The sequence below is a fragment of the Falco biarmicus genome, chromosome 3, assembly GCF_023638135.1.
Source record: "Falco biarmicus isolate bFalBia1 chromosome 3, bFalBia1.pri, whole genome shotgun sequence".
Lineage (NCBI taxonomy): Eukaryota > Metazoa > Chordata > Aves > Falconiformes > Falconidae > Falco > Falco biarmicus.
In genome coordinates, this window is record NC_079290.1 from 28,898,282 (window position 1) to 28,912,686 (window position 14,405).

General features: G+C 41.5%; 1 protein-coding gene across 5 annotated transcripts in view; it reads right to left on the reverse strand.

The window, feature by feature from the left end:
• VPS13B (vacuolar protein sorting 13 homolog B) overlaps positions 1-14,405 on the reverse strand; it is a 477,114-nt gene that overhangs the window by 7,576 nt on the left and 455,133 nt on the right. For all 5 annotated transcript variants that reach the window (XM_056333224.1, XM_056333225.1, XM_056333222.1 and 2 more), the window contains 5 exons: positions 11,944-12,120; positions 10,838-11,008; positions 4,006-4,182; positions 1,435-1,537; positions 506-755 (listed from right to left, as the gene is read on the reverse strand). In XM_056333224.1, the coding sequence (XP_056189199.1) occupies positions 506-755; positions 1,435-1,537; positions 4,006-4,182; positions 10,838-11,008; positions 11,944-12,120 (878 nt within the window). The remainder of the gene's footprint in view (positions 1-505; positions 756-1,434; positions 1,538-4,005; positions 4,183-10,837; positions 11,009-11,943; positions 12,121-14,405) is intronic.

A 14,405-nucleotide genomic window follows, 5' to 3' on the forward strand; every position in this document is an offset into this window, starting at 1 on the left:
GCCAGCATACAGAAGATCTAAGCTAGATACAGCTAGCAGCCGAGCAAACCACTGCATCAGAAGTGGCAAGGTAAGAAAGACACCGAAAGCAGCACGCATCAGCACCACTGAACTGTTAAACCAGAATTCACAGCAGAATCAAAGGAACTGTTCTCACTGTGACTTTGTAGGCACAGGCAGCAACGCTGACTTGCCAAACAGCGAACACCTCACGCACGTGTAGTGAAGAGATGAGAATCTCTTCAGAGAAGAGGTGATGCCTACCGACAACCCAGACTTCCTCTACTTCTTCCCCTCAGAAAACTGCTGTCACAGATACGAAGGGTCATGATCAATAAAAGGACAGAAGGGAGGAGACATGTCCCTTTCACCCAAAGGGCGACACCGTCAGCTGTGAGGTTCAAGAAGACAGGTCTCCCTACCCAAAGGTGAGTACGCCTGTTGCCAAAAGCATCATCATCAGTGTAATGTTATCTTCAAATGAAAATCATACTCAAGTCTTTACCTCCAAATCAGAAGGCACTCTCTGTTGCTTTAGCTGCACCTTCAGCAGGTCTTTTTGTAGATCGTCTTCCAGACAGTCGATTTCAGTCACGGGGAATGCCTGCTGCTGCGTGTCTTCACTGATGCTGACCACAAAGAGCACCTCTGAGGTAAGCAGCAAGCAGCCTTCATGCTGCTGGCCTGATCCACTTACAATCATGACATCTAAGGCCATATGGACCTCCGGCCTTCCTAGAGATTGCAGCATTTTCCTGCATTATCAAGGAAAAAAAAAAAAAAAAGGAAAGAAAAGAAAAAAAGAAAAGGAAAAATAGAAGAAGAAGAAAAGTAGTCAGTGTTATGTGTTGGATTGACTTCTTTTGATTGCTCATGTTTTTACTTAAGCCTGTAGCTATCACGTACAAATACAAACTAAGCCAGGGAGTATATTTCAAATCTCCATTACTGAAAGATGTAAGACTTAAGATTTAGAGAATGAATGTGAAACTGTTACTTATCAAAACTTCTTAATCATTCACTGCAAAATTGGCCTAATAACTGTACTAGGTCAGCCTATTTCCCATCCTAATAGAAAAATTACCCTGAGAAATGGCTTACAAATTCAGTGCAGAAAATAAAGCTATCTTCACTAACAGCTGTTTCTGGAGATGTGCAGTATTTTTCTTGGGCTTCGTGCAACGATAAATAAGTAAGAACTCACTGAATGCCACTAAATAAAGATCAGCTCTGTAGTTCCAAAGCTGGAAGCAGATCAGCAGCCCATCATTTGCAGATTGGGTTTCTATGCACTACCTTTGTGTTTAATGTTCCCAAACAAACTGCCATAACTCAGCCTTTCCTAGGGAAGCAGCCTGTTAACTTGACCAAAGGCCAGAACCTATTAATAAACAATGTGCATGTAAAAATGAGCAAGTGTCTAAATAATTTTACCAGACATATTTGACGTGGCTATTTGGAGCCTGCTCAACGTGTTGATCATTTGGATGACAGCGCTGCTTGGGAAGCTGAGAAAGTCCAGCTCCGTGCAAAATACCTGTGGTAAGAGAATTTAAGTTTCTTAGTAGTTGTTTTCTACAACACAGTTACATGTTGCAGTGATGTCATCTGTTTAGAGCAGTTCATAAAATAGTGCAGATCCAAAATGATGTCACATCTTTGGAAGCTATAGTCAAGATAATTCATTAAATATTACAATGCAAGAGTTGTGCACTTAACCCCAGTGATCTTGCATTAGCAAGAAACAAAAAAAACCCCACTGCATGTTCTCAGAATCAGCCATACACTTGCAATCAGGAGAAACATAATACTCCTGAGAGCCATCATCTTAGAGTTAGATCGGACGCATCGCTTAAGATTTATGTAGAAAAAATCAAGACCGTTTTTAACCTTCTTGCTTAATATTAAAATACTTCCATATACGTGTCACAATTGGTACAAATTAGAAGGCAAGTTTGCCTAGATACTGTATTTAAATGTTCAGTTACTTAATCCAGCTGTTAAACACAAATCCATATACATTTATGAGATCTCCCGGGGCATCTGGTTTATTGTGAATTCTTCTTAGTGCCAGCACAGAATGGAGACTACAAGAAGCAGTTAAACAGGTTTCTAAATAGACTATCCAAAGCTGAAGATGATACAGTATGTATGCTTTCAGATGGCTTGTAAACTTTTAAAGATGAGGTATAATCACCAGAAAGAGTGAGTGGGCTGCAAAAAATCCACAAATTAAGTAGTTTGAAAAATTTTTACGAGACAGACAGGAAGTAGGTTACACAGCAAGCACTAGTGTTGTGCAGTTTGGTGTAAAGTTACTCTTTAAATAAATAAAGACATTTTCTTTTGTCTAATTAGGCATTCCATTGAAGCAAAAGGCATTTTTGCATAAGGGTGTCAATAACTTAGATTCCTTTTTACACAATGGATAATAACTTAAACAAAACATCAGCGCTGAAAAAATAGCTTTAATTTTTAGCACACATGTTGATGGTAATACTTAAAAGCAGCATCCCAGTTGTAACAGTTGGCTTACCGAGGTTCTCAGCATTATGTGAGTGAAAATGTTATTTACAGATGGAGAAAGAGAGAACATGTGTTTATTTCTGTGTGGTCCCCCACCCCTCGGTCCCCCCCCAAGAGGCATGGTCCCACTTCCAATCCAGTTGTGGGTAAGAGTTACTTGAACTCTTGTGTGTTTTCCTCTCACGCACTGTCAGCTATTACTGATACAGTTTTTATGTTTTTTCCTGGCTAACCCTTTTTGTCACATGCTCGCGGAAAACATGATGTCTTGTATACAGTATCTGCAATGAAGAAGTGTCGCTCTACTTTACAAGTTCCTTGATAAAGACTGCAGCAGAATTAAATCTAGAAAGAATAATGACACGGGCAGCAAAAACAACACACAGGTAGCCGACGACAGACACAAGTTTCTGATTTTACCAATATGGGTTTTACACCTATGGGATGCGTAATTCAGGAGAACAGTTATTATTTACACTCCTGCAAACGAGATGAAGGTAACTTGAAAGAACTGTAATAATTAAATGTTTCATTATTTATTTAAATAGACTGCTTCAAGGAATGAGTTCTGAATTTAATGGGAAGCACAGAAACAATATCCTAAACTTAAGCCCTAGGAGAACTACTTGCATTCTAATCAACAGATCACAAACGTAAATATTGTTAGTGATTAAAGGCTTCAATCTTCAAGATTTGTCTGCTTTAATTAGTGAAGCAAAATTATTGACACGCTGTCCTTGTATCAACAGGTCTCCCTGCTTTCCTTCCCTGACTCCCCTCCCCTCTTTTAAATATCCAGACCAACAGCTTTGATTGACACTAGAAGCAAAGAAACTAGTCTATTTTTATTTTTATATTTTACAGTTTTTGGTCATCGAGAAGCATTCATATCGATCTGAAAGGATTCACCACCACTGCCACTAAGTGCTCAGCCTAGCTGGAAAACCCACCCCTGGTTGTTAAAAGGTTGCCCGTGTATCCAAAAACGGGACTGTGTTCTCACAGCTCCCCAGTTTAAAGGGGATGATGCTCCCACTACATGAGTCACTTCTTTCTCCCAGGAACATAACTGTCTCTTTGTGTAGAGATAGCACAATTCTTTCCTTGCCATAACAAAGCAATCTCAAAATAACGCTCTAATTGGACAGAGCGTTGCTCTAATACTTTTACGTTAAAAAAACTCTTTTGTAAGCACATATGTTTCTGAAACTAATTCTACTGTATTCCAAGAATTACTTCATGCTTTCTGCATTCCATGTTTCTGTGGCTGTACAGTGCTGATCGGTAACACAAGAGAGAAGCACAACATGATGGCTTTTAAGAAAACCAGCACAACATTTATTTAACTATTTGGTCATGACATTTCTAAATCTTTCTCTAAGTCACACGGCTACTGAGCCGAACAAGAAAGACACAGCAGGTTGTATCTGAAGAGCATTTTACAATTTAAATGGAGATGCTGGAAATAGAGAAACTCACCGTAACCTGTCTGGGAGACGAGCTCAGCTGCCCCTCCGATAGGCTTTGTGAAGACGCCCATGATTCCTTTCCCCACACCCGAGATGACCCCTCTGGCTTTATGCCCAGCTGAAGCTTGGGCCTCAGATACTCGCTGAAAATTCTGCATTGGCTGATCCACGATTCCAGCAATTGCACCTGAAAAAACAAGAGTCCTCAGTAATTAGTGAAGATTAATATCCCAGAATAAGAGGAAATCTTACTACTGGATCTGAATGTTGCTCAGATTACAACTGTACCCCACCCTTCTTACACTGCTATTTAACATGCGACCAATTAGCTAAACAATACCTTAGCTTCAGTTTATGTTAAATCTCTACTTCCCCCCCCCCCCCTTTTTTAAAATGTATCTTACTTCTTTAAACATTCAGATCACTTAACTTGACAGCATGTTTTCATCTTTTAACTGCTTTCGCTACATGCTTTTGCCGAGTTAGTTTAATTTAGCTCAGTCTGCGTAGCTATTCTGAAAATGCTGGGCTTGGAATAAAATCCAGCAGTTTCAGAAGACTTGAGCTTGCTATGGAAATGAGATTTTCACGTAAGCCTGAGACTGACTTCATGAGAATAAAAACTGCCTGTATTCAATAGATCATTTTTATATCCTCTTCCACTGCCAGAAATGTTCATAAGCTAATGCAACTTTTGATATATTACTAAGATCAGCAGAATTGGACTTTGAGACTTTCTGTTACTTTTTTGTGAAAACGATCATATTTTACTTTAATGCACACGGGTCAAACTTTTACAAGTGACACAGTGACCTTCCCAGCTTTTAGTATCAACAGAGAACTCCAACTTAAATCTTCCTAAATGTAAACAGGTATGTGAGGTGGTACATTTCTTTGATCTTGAGTTTACACTAGCCACTTAACCACAGACGTGTCTCTAGTTATTGCAATTTTGATAGATAAGCTATTTGGAAATTGCTAAGAGTACAAGGATTGGACAAAGTGACATCAGTTAGAAAACGATCTGCCTGATCCGAGGTTCTTTGCTCAGTGAAAAGCAAATTTGCGGCTCCTCGGCTGGCTCTCAGTTTGCACCTTCAGCTGCAAACGTCAAGATAAAGCAATGACTTAAGGAGCAGGACCAAGTGTCACCTCGGTAACCAGGCATTTTTACTGCAACCTAGACATCTCTGAAGATTCTGCTTTGTATGTGGAAGCAAATCCAGGCATATTTCCACAGATCTGGACAATCACAGCCGAGGTATTTGGCCCCATGTGTTTACCAGCGTGACATGTTCTAGTCAGCTAGCCACTAACCGGTTTTCAGATGGTTTTAGTTACCGTTACTGGATAAATGGAGAAGTTGCTGACTTTGAACAACAAGAACCAATATTGTATGCTGGTATTCTGTCCAAAGAAAAGATGACGATGAGAAGCAGCACACATTTTCCTAGATCCTTGCCCCTGGGATACCATCTATCAGCAATTCAAGAAACTTGCATCACCCGTAAATGCTTCTTGGAGAGATTCATTCCAATTTCTGCATGTGTATCCTTTACTGATAAATGTACACTATTTCGCTAGAAAATGCTGGTCTGTTTTTAATGTGATACCCAGTTTCTATTGAGCTCACTCACTGAAGCTGAGCGTGCAACTGAATGTCCACCCTTTGTACCACAAAGGCCACGACGCTTCCTTAATGCCAAGCCAGAGAAATGATACAATTTTCAATTCAATTCTGTTTCATTAGTACTTACCAGCTGCTCCTGCTGCTTTACAAAAATAATACCCCAACACTGCATTACACAATTGAGATTGTTCGTCCAGTCTTTTCTTTTGCACAATGTTGATGCATTTGAAGGCATAAAACAATACTTGGTGTTCTGTGAAGTTACAGTATTACGTTACCCTGTGACCTCCTTCACCCTATCTATTGAGGTCATCCACAGCAACTGCACTTTCAGAACAGAAGTTATTGCCTTATTAAATGTAATCCACCTAAGTCCTAGCACTAGTAAATTATTTACTGCAATACACTTGAGCAATGTTATAAGGTAATAATAAATAAGAGCCTACTCCAAAGGACCTGTGGTATGCTCCAGGCACTTCTCAGCTGGAATTAGGCCCAGAGGACAAGGAAACAGAATGGAAACTGCTGTGACTGTGTTATATAAGATTATTTATATAGTACCCCAAATAACATATAGCTTAATTAGCCAGTTGTTAGTACTTCCACACTTTCTGTGATTCTGCCATTTTATGTACGCTCTGAACTTGTCTGTGAAGCTATTGCCCTTTCGTACCTCAAATCCCTTTCCAAGTCCTGTCTTTCTACCTGCAAGAAATACAACCAATTGTCTTCTCTCCCCTCTCTGCTCACCCTTCGTAGTCTCTTAACTCGAATTGCAGCTCACTGACATAACTCATTCACATGCTGTGGTCATGCCCACAAATCACATAATAAACTATAACCTTACTCCTTTCATTAAGGAGTGGCTGGTCCTACCAGCCTTGCACCGGGGAGCCAGATCTGTGCAGCTCCTTTCCTGTGTGCTTCATGTGTGGGCAAAGGGGAAAACAAAAATAGGTCAAAGGCTGAGCAACCTCAAATCCCAACAGCAGTGAGATTACGGTGACACACATGTGATGTTCATTGCACCTCCAAGCACCAGAAACTGTGCGAGGCAGATGTCCCCTGTCTCCATGTGGCTTCTTCCTTTCTAACATAAAGTCAGTGGTAGGAGCACCATGCTGGATGGACTTACCACAGAAGGTCTTTCTCCCCATGTTTCGGTAGGGTATCAGGGAAGCAGAGCATGGAACCACATGTAGAGTTTCCTCCCTTCCCACTCTCATTCTCACAGTCTAGAGACAGCTATGGTGTCCTACTGCTGTCCCTTCTCTGTAATGTCCCTTGCATATTTTGTTTTTTTTTTTTTTTAATGAAACCATTCTCCATTTTTCTTTCCTTCCTTACCATTCAATTTTATATGCATGTCCACATATGTACACACAGATTATGTATGTATAAAGAAAACCTCAATAAAATTAAACACCAAAGAAACAAAACAAAAACATATTCTTCCATTACTGGACCAAAGAGGTTCCAGCCACACCGTAACATCTGCTAAACATCAGATGGGGTGCACTTTGGTTAATACATGTTGCTCAGTAACCATAAAAAAGATACTTTGATAACTACAAAATTCAGATAGTTCAGAGTATATCACTGTATTACTTCAAGAAGAATTTGATTACAGGCAGCAACTGGTTCATGCACAGACTGACAATGTTTGGTGAACACAGCACGGCTCACAGAGCTTAGCAAAGCTCGGGTTGCTTGTGACAAACTTTCAGACCAAGAAATAATTGGAAAAAATCCCCCACCAGGAGAAACTGGCCATGCTTTGCCACGAGACTGGAAGCTAGCCAAGCTGAAACCACTTTCGCTTCCTTTTCTTTTCTCTGTTGTCCTCCAGGATTGCTGCAAGTGTTCCACACCAAAAATACAGCTGAGGCGTAGTCTCATCACAGCAAACATCGCATAAAAGCACAGCTAAAAAAAAAGAGCACCTGTTGGCGTGTATTAATGTATTTGCAGAATTAGCGTGTGGAATAGCACACACTTTCAGGATTAGCACTGGCCCTTAGTATCTTGCTTGTAGATATGCAAATGCAGGGTGGCCCCGATTCAGTGATAATTGCGCAGCAAGAACAACCACCACCACTCTTAGTAACAAAAATTTGAACTTCTGAAATCCAGAATTTACCTTCTCTAGCAGCAGCGTTACACTGTCAGTCAGTATTACTATCAAGTCACTTTCCCCAAAAGCAGGAAGAAGAAACTGAAATGTTGAGCACCTTTGCCATTGTGCAAAATGTCTTCTCTAACCGTTGTCAGCTTTTCAGTTATTCACAAATGCTCAACTTCCTACAGGGAGCTACTTCAATTTGGTATTTTTCACTAGGACCAGTAGTTGGAAATAAAGCCTGTAGTTTCAATATTTTCTTTTACATGGTTATAAATTATTATTTTAAGCTTGACCCCATCACGCAGAACGCAAAAGATAGTTCCTTGGTGGGGAGTGCTCATCACCCAAATATTTCAAATGCAATTTGACTGCATTTTTGTCTAATCGTATAAAAGAATAACCACACCTATCACAAGCTTTTGCTTCTTTTCATGCACAAATGTTACTAAAATGACCCAGAAGTCTCCCCCAAATGAGAAAAGATGACGACAGCCGGCCAAAGATAACAATCAAATCAAACAACACCCTGACAGTGCTTGAGTCATTTAAAACGAGACAGGACAAAGCACTTAAGAATGTACCACAGGGAACAACTTGAACTGAGGAGGAGACAAGCGTACATGATTTTGGCCCTGATTCAGCAAAGCACTTAAGCAAGTGCTTAAGTGCTTTGCTGAATCAGGGCCACCATGAGCCAGATTTTCAGAAAAATCAGAAATGCGCTCTTGTTTCTGCATAGATACCACAACGTATGTGAACTGAGGGCTCTTCTATGCCTGTGCCTAGGCATGAAATCTACTTTTGCAATTCTTTAAGCTGTTTGCATGAGTCAGAGGGCTTTTACAAACATGACAGTGCTGTGAGTATCGTAGAAATCTTTTTCACACTTCTCATTTTTACAGTTAGAAAGTCATAGAAATTACGGCTTCAAAGGGTCTTGCTCTCAGCATTCCTGTGCTCATCTGAACTCTTAATCCCTGTGAAATAAATTCACATAGCAGCCCCACTTCATTTTATTATGTATGAAGAACCAGTGTTTTCAGAGTAAGCATGTTCGTATTTACTCTGAACATGCCGGTGAAAGCAAGCAGCAGGGTGATACCTTCCCTTCAACTATGACTGCTTTTTTGGGGGAAGCCACAATAATCTTTAAAGTGAATAGTCAGGACAGAAACGGCTTTTTGATGTGTTGGTAAAGACTGAAATGTAGTTCTATTCATACTTTAGGTCTCAAGACAATGTACATGAATGCTGCTGTGTATACAGAGAAAATGGACTTTTTAAAAATCAGGTTTATATTAAAAAAATTATGCCTGATACAAATTCAGTGGAATATTTCTGATTCCTCCCTTAGTGACAGATCCCATACTTGTCAAGTCCAGCAACACAGTGACTATTTATCCGGGTGCTTTTTTGCATCCACACTACCAAGAACAGAAGTATTTAGCAGGGAGGAATCTCTAAATAGTAACAGTGGGAGTAAGAACAAGATCCTAGCTTGAGGAGGAACACTGCTGAAATGCTAACATGAACCCCTAAGTTTCTAACATGAAGTCTGATTTCTTAGGAAGTCAGGGACACTGAAATTCTAACTCTGTTTCAGTTTGTTTTCAACTAAGGCGTACTCCTGCAAACAAGGGAAGCCTTGTGCACAGGGAGGTACAGGCATGGCGTATTCGTGCATGCACGTTATGAGTCCCCAGCTTTCCTGAACAGCAGAAGCTTTGCCTTGTTACCACCAAAGCTACAAAGTTTCAGGATGTACAGCTCATGCTTTTAGCTCGGAAGGATTCTGGCCCGTCAGTGGAGAGCCACCATGTTATCTTGCTGTCTTTCTAACAACTGAGCCAAGATCACCACACCATTTCACCAGCACATATACACCAGGCTGACACAGTGCTTCTAAAAGTATAATCTTTCATCCAGCTACTCAACCTGACTGCCCTTAGTCCAATAAAACAAGAAGGAAAAATAAAATGTTCTCCAAACTGCCTTTGATTTGCAACGCCAGTAACAGCTTACTATTGGGATAGTAGCTACTAATACACAAAATTTCTCCTTTATGCACATTTCTCCCAGGACACTCACTTGCCGGTTTACAGGCATTATCAAATGACAGTGCTTCACATCATCTAATGTTATTGCTTAAAATAATTTCCAGTAACTTAACCCAAACTTGTAACATTTTTACCACTTCCTCTTTGGGGCTTTCAGGGTTGCGGTTGCAAATTTAGTTGTGTACACTACTGAAGATTAGGAAAGAGGACAAATCCTTTCAAGCTTCAGCTCTTCTAACCTTTTGCACTGCACTGCTTTTGGTCACTTTGATCTCTAAGGGATTCATACTCTTTAATACGTACTGAGGAACTCTGCCAAACAATACAGTTTTGCATTCTTTAGCTGTGTGACAAGTAGAAATAACCTAGAAAATTCAGCCCCTTACTGCAAAACTCCGTGCAGAGATTTTTTCTCATGTGGGTTAGTTTTCAGATCTTTAGGTACTATTTTGAAACAGGCAGAGTAATCTTCACTTCTAACCAAACCACTTGGCTACTTGATGAATGTAATTACAGTGAAACAGGATGATCTGTGTCTCTTTGTAAAAGCAGAATTCCTCATCAAAGCTTACTTAACATCTGCACTAAGTTCAAGTGGTTTTCAGACAGAACCATGAATCCCCGATATCTACACTGCAGCAAAACCAAGCAGGTTCAGTAGGCATTCCTGTAGCACTGGAAAGTAAACATCAGTGTGATGACGTCTTTGTGCTGACTTGGTTGCAAGTCATCCTGCCCAATGCAAAATTATTCTTTTCTTCTCAGATATACATCATGTACCAATGAAAATATTATTTCACAAAGAGAATGCAAACTCATTCTATATCCACAATTATTTTATCAGCAAAACACATATACAAAGGCTGCTAAACCTTGATAAAAAGAAACTATTTCAAATACATACCGTGAGGCTATTTCACAAGAAAACACCTAAACAAGCATAACTCGCAATTATAACTCACATGTAGAAAAGTCTGGTGAGCAGATCAGAAAACAGTATTATCACTCAACTTGATATTTAATAGTACATTACCTAGAAGGCTAATGCCTAAACGAGAGAGTCCCTGTCTCAGTCCTTCTCCCAGGCTCTCTGGAAGCTGCCTTCTCCATTCTTCTTGTCTGTTGTAATGTTCCTCATCCAGTGACAGCCTATCCATATTCCGAGCAAGACTTGTTGCCAGATTGGTAATTGACGTCAGCGTACCTAAATACATGGAGATAGACATTTGGTTCTGGATCAAAATGCTTTAATTTAAAACATGGAGATGTTCTATGCCTCACTGCAATACTGAGCTTACGAGCAGAACGGCAAGTCAATTGAAAAGTCGCCCATGTGTAGCATGCTTTACTATTCGTTAAGCATCACCACCCTGCTTCTCGGGTCCACGTCACGCCTGTCACATTAGCCTGCAACAGGTTTGCCCCGCCAGTGGGAACAGCAACTCATTCGAACATCCTTCCCCAGTTTCCAAACTTCTGTAAGGCTAATCTAAACGGAGAGGTGTATATGTGTGTGTGTGTGTGATGGAAAGGTAAACAAATATTTACAGAAGGAGCCCGCGAGGCCGCGTCCTGAGGGAGCCCAGAGCAGCCGCGAAGGGCTGGGGCAGCCGTGCCGGGGTCTCTCGGGCGGCCGAAGCCACGCGATGGCACTGTTTATACAGGCTTCGCACAACAAAAGCTGCTCCTGTTCTCAGGCCAGCCCAGCCCTGCTGTCAAAATCTATCCCCGTACTTACACAGTTATGACAACTGCATCTGCTTTTAAAAAAAAATAATAAAAAAAAAATAATAAACATGATGAGGCGACAGAGTGTAGAATTTCTGATGGTTAGCAGAAGTACAGAACACCTTTAATATTTCTGCAGTTATCACATGAAATACTGGCTGAGCCAATCTCCATTTCCCACTGGGAGGTTTAAAATTCTGAAGTTTCTGAAACATTCTTATGCACTGTAGTTAAGCGGTGATCTGTTTAATACATAAGATGTTATATGTGAGCTTTGTTACCCTCCCAGCATTTTGCTGCAGCCTAGCAAGCCAAACAAAGCTGCAAGCAATATTGTTTAAAACTTTAACACATCCTTTAACAACGCATGACAACAAAGCAGTAGTTGGAGCAACAAAGTGAAAGCTCTACCTTTGGAAATGTGTTTTACAAATGATGTTGTTCCTCTGGAAACTCCACTGACAAACGCTCCTGGGCCTCTGGTCAGCCCTTCATAGGGGAGCCTAAAGAAATCGGCTATGCCATTCCCTATGCTTCTCACCAGACTAGCCGGACTTCCAAGAATTTCCAACGATCCGACAACCCAGCCTGTGCGGAGAAACAAGACACATGTTACGGCTGCAAAAACTGCAGAAGCAGCAGTTGTGAAAAGGTTATTCCTTAATTATCTTTTTCACACTAGAATTCATCGCATTATGAACTTCCTTTGAGCAAAACACAGGAAATAACTCATCTACTATGAATTCAGAAATGGCAATCTTTCATACTTCGTAAATCAAAGAAATCCTTTTGGCAAACTCACAAATAGCTTTAGAATGACTTCCTTCCAGGAGCTTCCCGTATTTCTGCTAAAAGTGTGCTAGGGAGGCGGATGCTAGAGCCTCACAGTTACGGAGGAACAGGGCTGCAAGTTCAGAGCGCTGGGTTGGTTTTAGATGCTATAAGGCAGCGTTGTGATTTCACATCCTTAGTGATAGAATTGTGACAGGGAGTTTACACTGATACAATGTACTGCTTTACGGGAGTGTGCAGGTCAATTGCTTGATGGAGTGTTAGGAAAGGAGATGCAGATTTTTGACAAGTGCTTAAGAAGTTATTTTAAATCCACCCCAACCCTTCTAAGCTGATCATTTTCTTTCAGAGTGCAGTGAAAGCCAGACAAATGTCTTTTGCTCAGTACAGTTGTGTAAACAGCAATGACATCTACATGCTGATTAGGTTACTCATAGGGGAGTATTCCTTATGCATATCCCAGGAGAGGTATCTGTGGATCTGGTTTCCTATATAAACGCAGGGTTGCCAGCAGCTTGCTGGATGGCCAAGCACACAGCAATCTGTTGCTGGAAAGCTGTTTGCAGGTCTTGCCTTTCTCAGGCTGGTTGGCAGCAGATTTATTAAGGAAATAGTGCTGCATAACTTTTTTTTTTTTCGGCAGCCCAGAAAGAGCGATTCAGAAATGGCAATAACCATTAAAGAGGAACCGCCTGGTCCTTGAGCCCCGGTACCATGAATTTCAACTGCCACTGCCAGAGCGACACAAGGCGCGACAGAGCCAGGAGGCTCTAAGACGGACAGACTGGCCTCCTGCTCTCCCGCTGAGGGCCCTTGATCTGCGCTGCCCTCCTCATTCCCATCTCATCACCACAAACTCCTGCTATCCAGATGCTTTTCTTGTTTTCTATTAACCCCTCCCAGTCACTCCTGTGGAAGGCTGAATCATGAAACTGAACAGAAGAGAAAATGTTACTCATATGAAATAAATTAATCTCATACTATCGTTCTAAGCTCCCGGAAAATCTATTATTCTTGTTGAATCTGTCCCACATTTCAGCCCTGGCAGGTTGAGAACTCCAGCATATGTAGTACAAAAAGCAGGAACCACAGTGGACATAAGGGAGAGGGTGGGATGGACTATGAAAACTAAAAAACAAGTACTACTGGCAACGCGACAAGCGGAGTGGCAACGAGAGCTGTGGCCCCACGATGCCTGCCCTAGAAAGGCGCATCCCCCTGGCAGTCCTTCCCTGCTGGGGACCGGGGGAAGCCAGCGCTCTGGGCTGGGCCTGCGACTCCCTCGCTGTAGTATTTTTAATAAATTATCCGTGCCACTGTGTGAAGTGATGAAAAGCTGGAGGGGTGGGGAGGCGTGTACAGATGGAAGAGATGCTCTTTCTGCTTTTTGTGATCAATAATGTTGCAATAATCCCTTAGAGCCTTTTTTTTTTTTTCTTTTTTCCTCTAAGTATTCTTGGCATTCCTTGTCCTGAGGTGGTGGTGGTATGGAAAGCTGCTGCACGACACTGCGGCTTCGTGCCCTGCAACACCCCCAGCAGGCACTGCCAGCCTGGGACACCGGAGACCCCAACTCCACTCACCTGTTCGGCCAGTCAGTGTGTTCAGGAATGAAAACCAGATTAAAACCAGCAATGAAACCAGTTAAACACAAAGCTGAGGTGTTGCCTGCTATCCCAGGAGTGGGCTGTTGCAGCCTGGCTCTGGCCTGGCTGTCGGTTTTGGGAAGCTCTGGAAGGACCGTCCTCACCCTTGGGGAGCATGGGAGGAATGTGCAACCTGCAGCAAAAGGGACGCTCCTTGGCCAATGCTCAGAGCAAAACAAATGGCTCCTCACTGCCAGTATGGACTACCCAGCCCAAGGAGGAAGGTGTGGGAGTAAGTCAGGAATACTGTACTCCATGTCAATTACCATTTCCCAAAGTATGCTTAGAAATTAGATCTACTAATATGAAATAATTATGACTCCATTAGCAGAGAGCCACTGCATTTACTTTATAGGCAACTATAGGGTTAGATCTAGCTGAGACTAGTGATATTTTTAAATAGAATTTTATTAACTGCTAAATAGAAGCCAACTT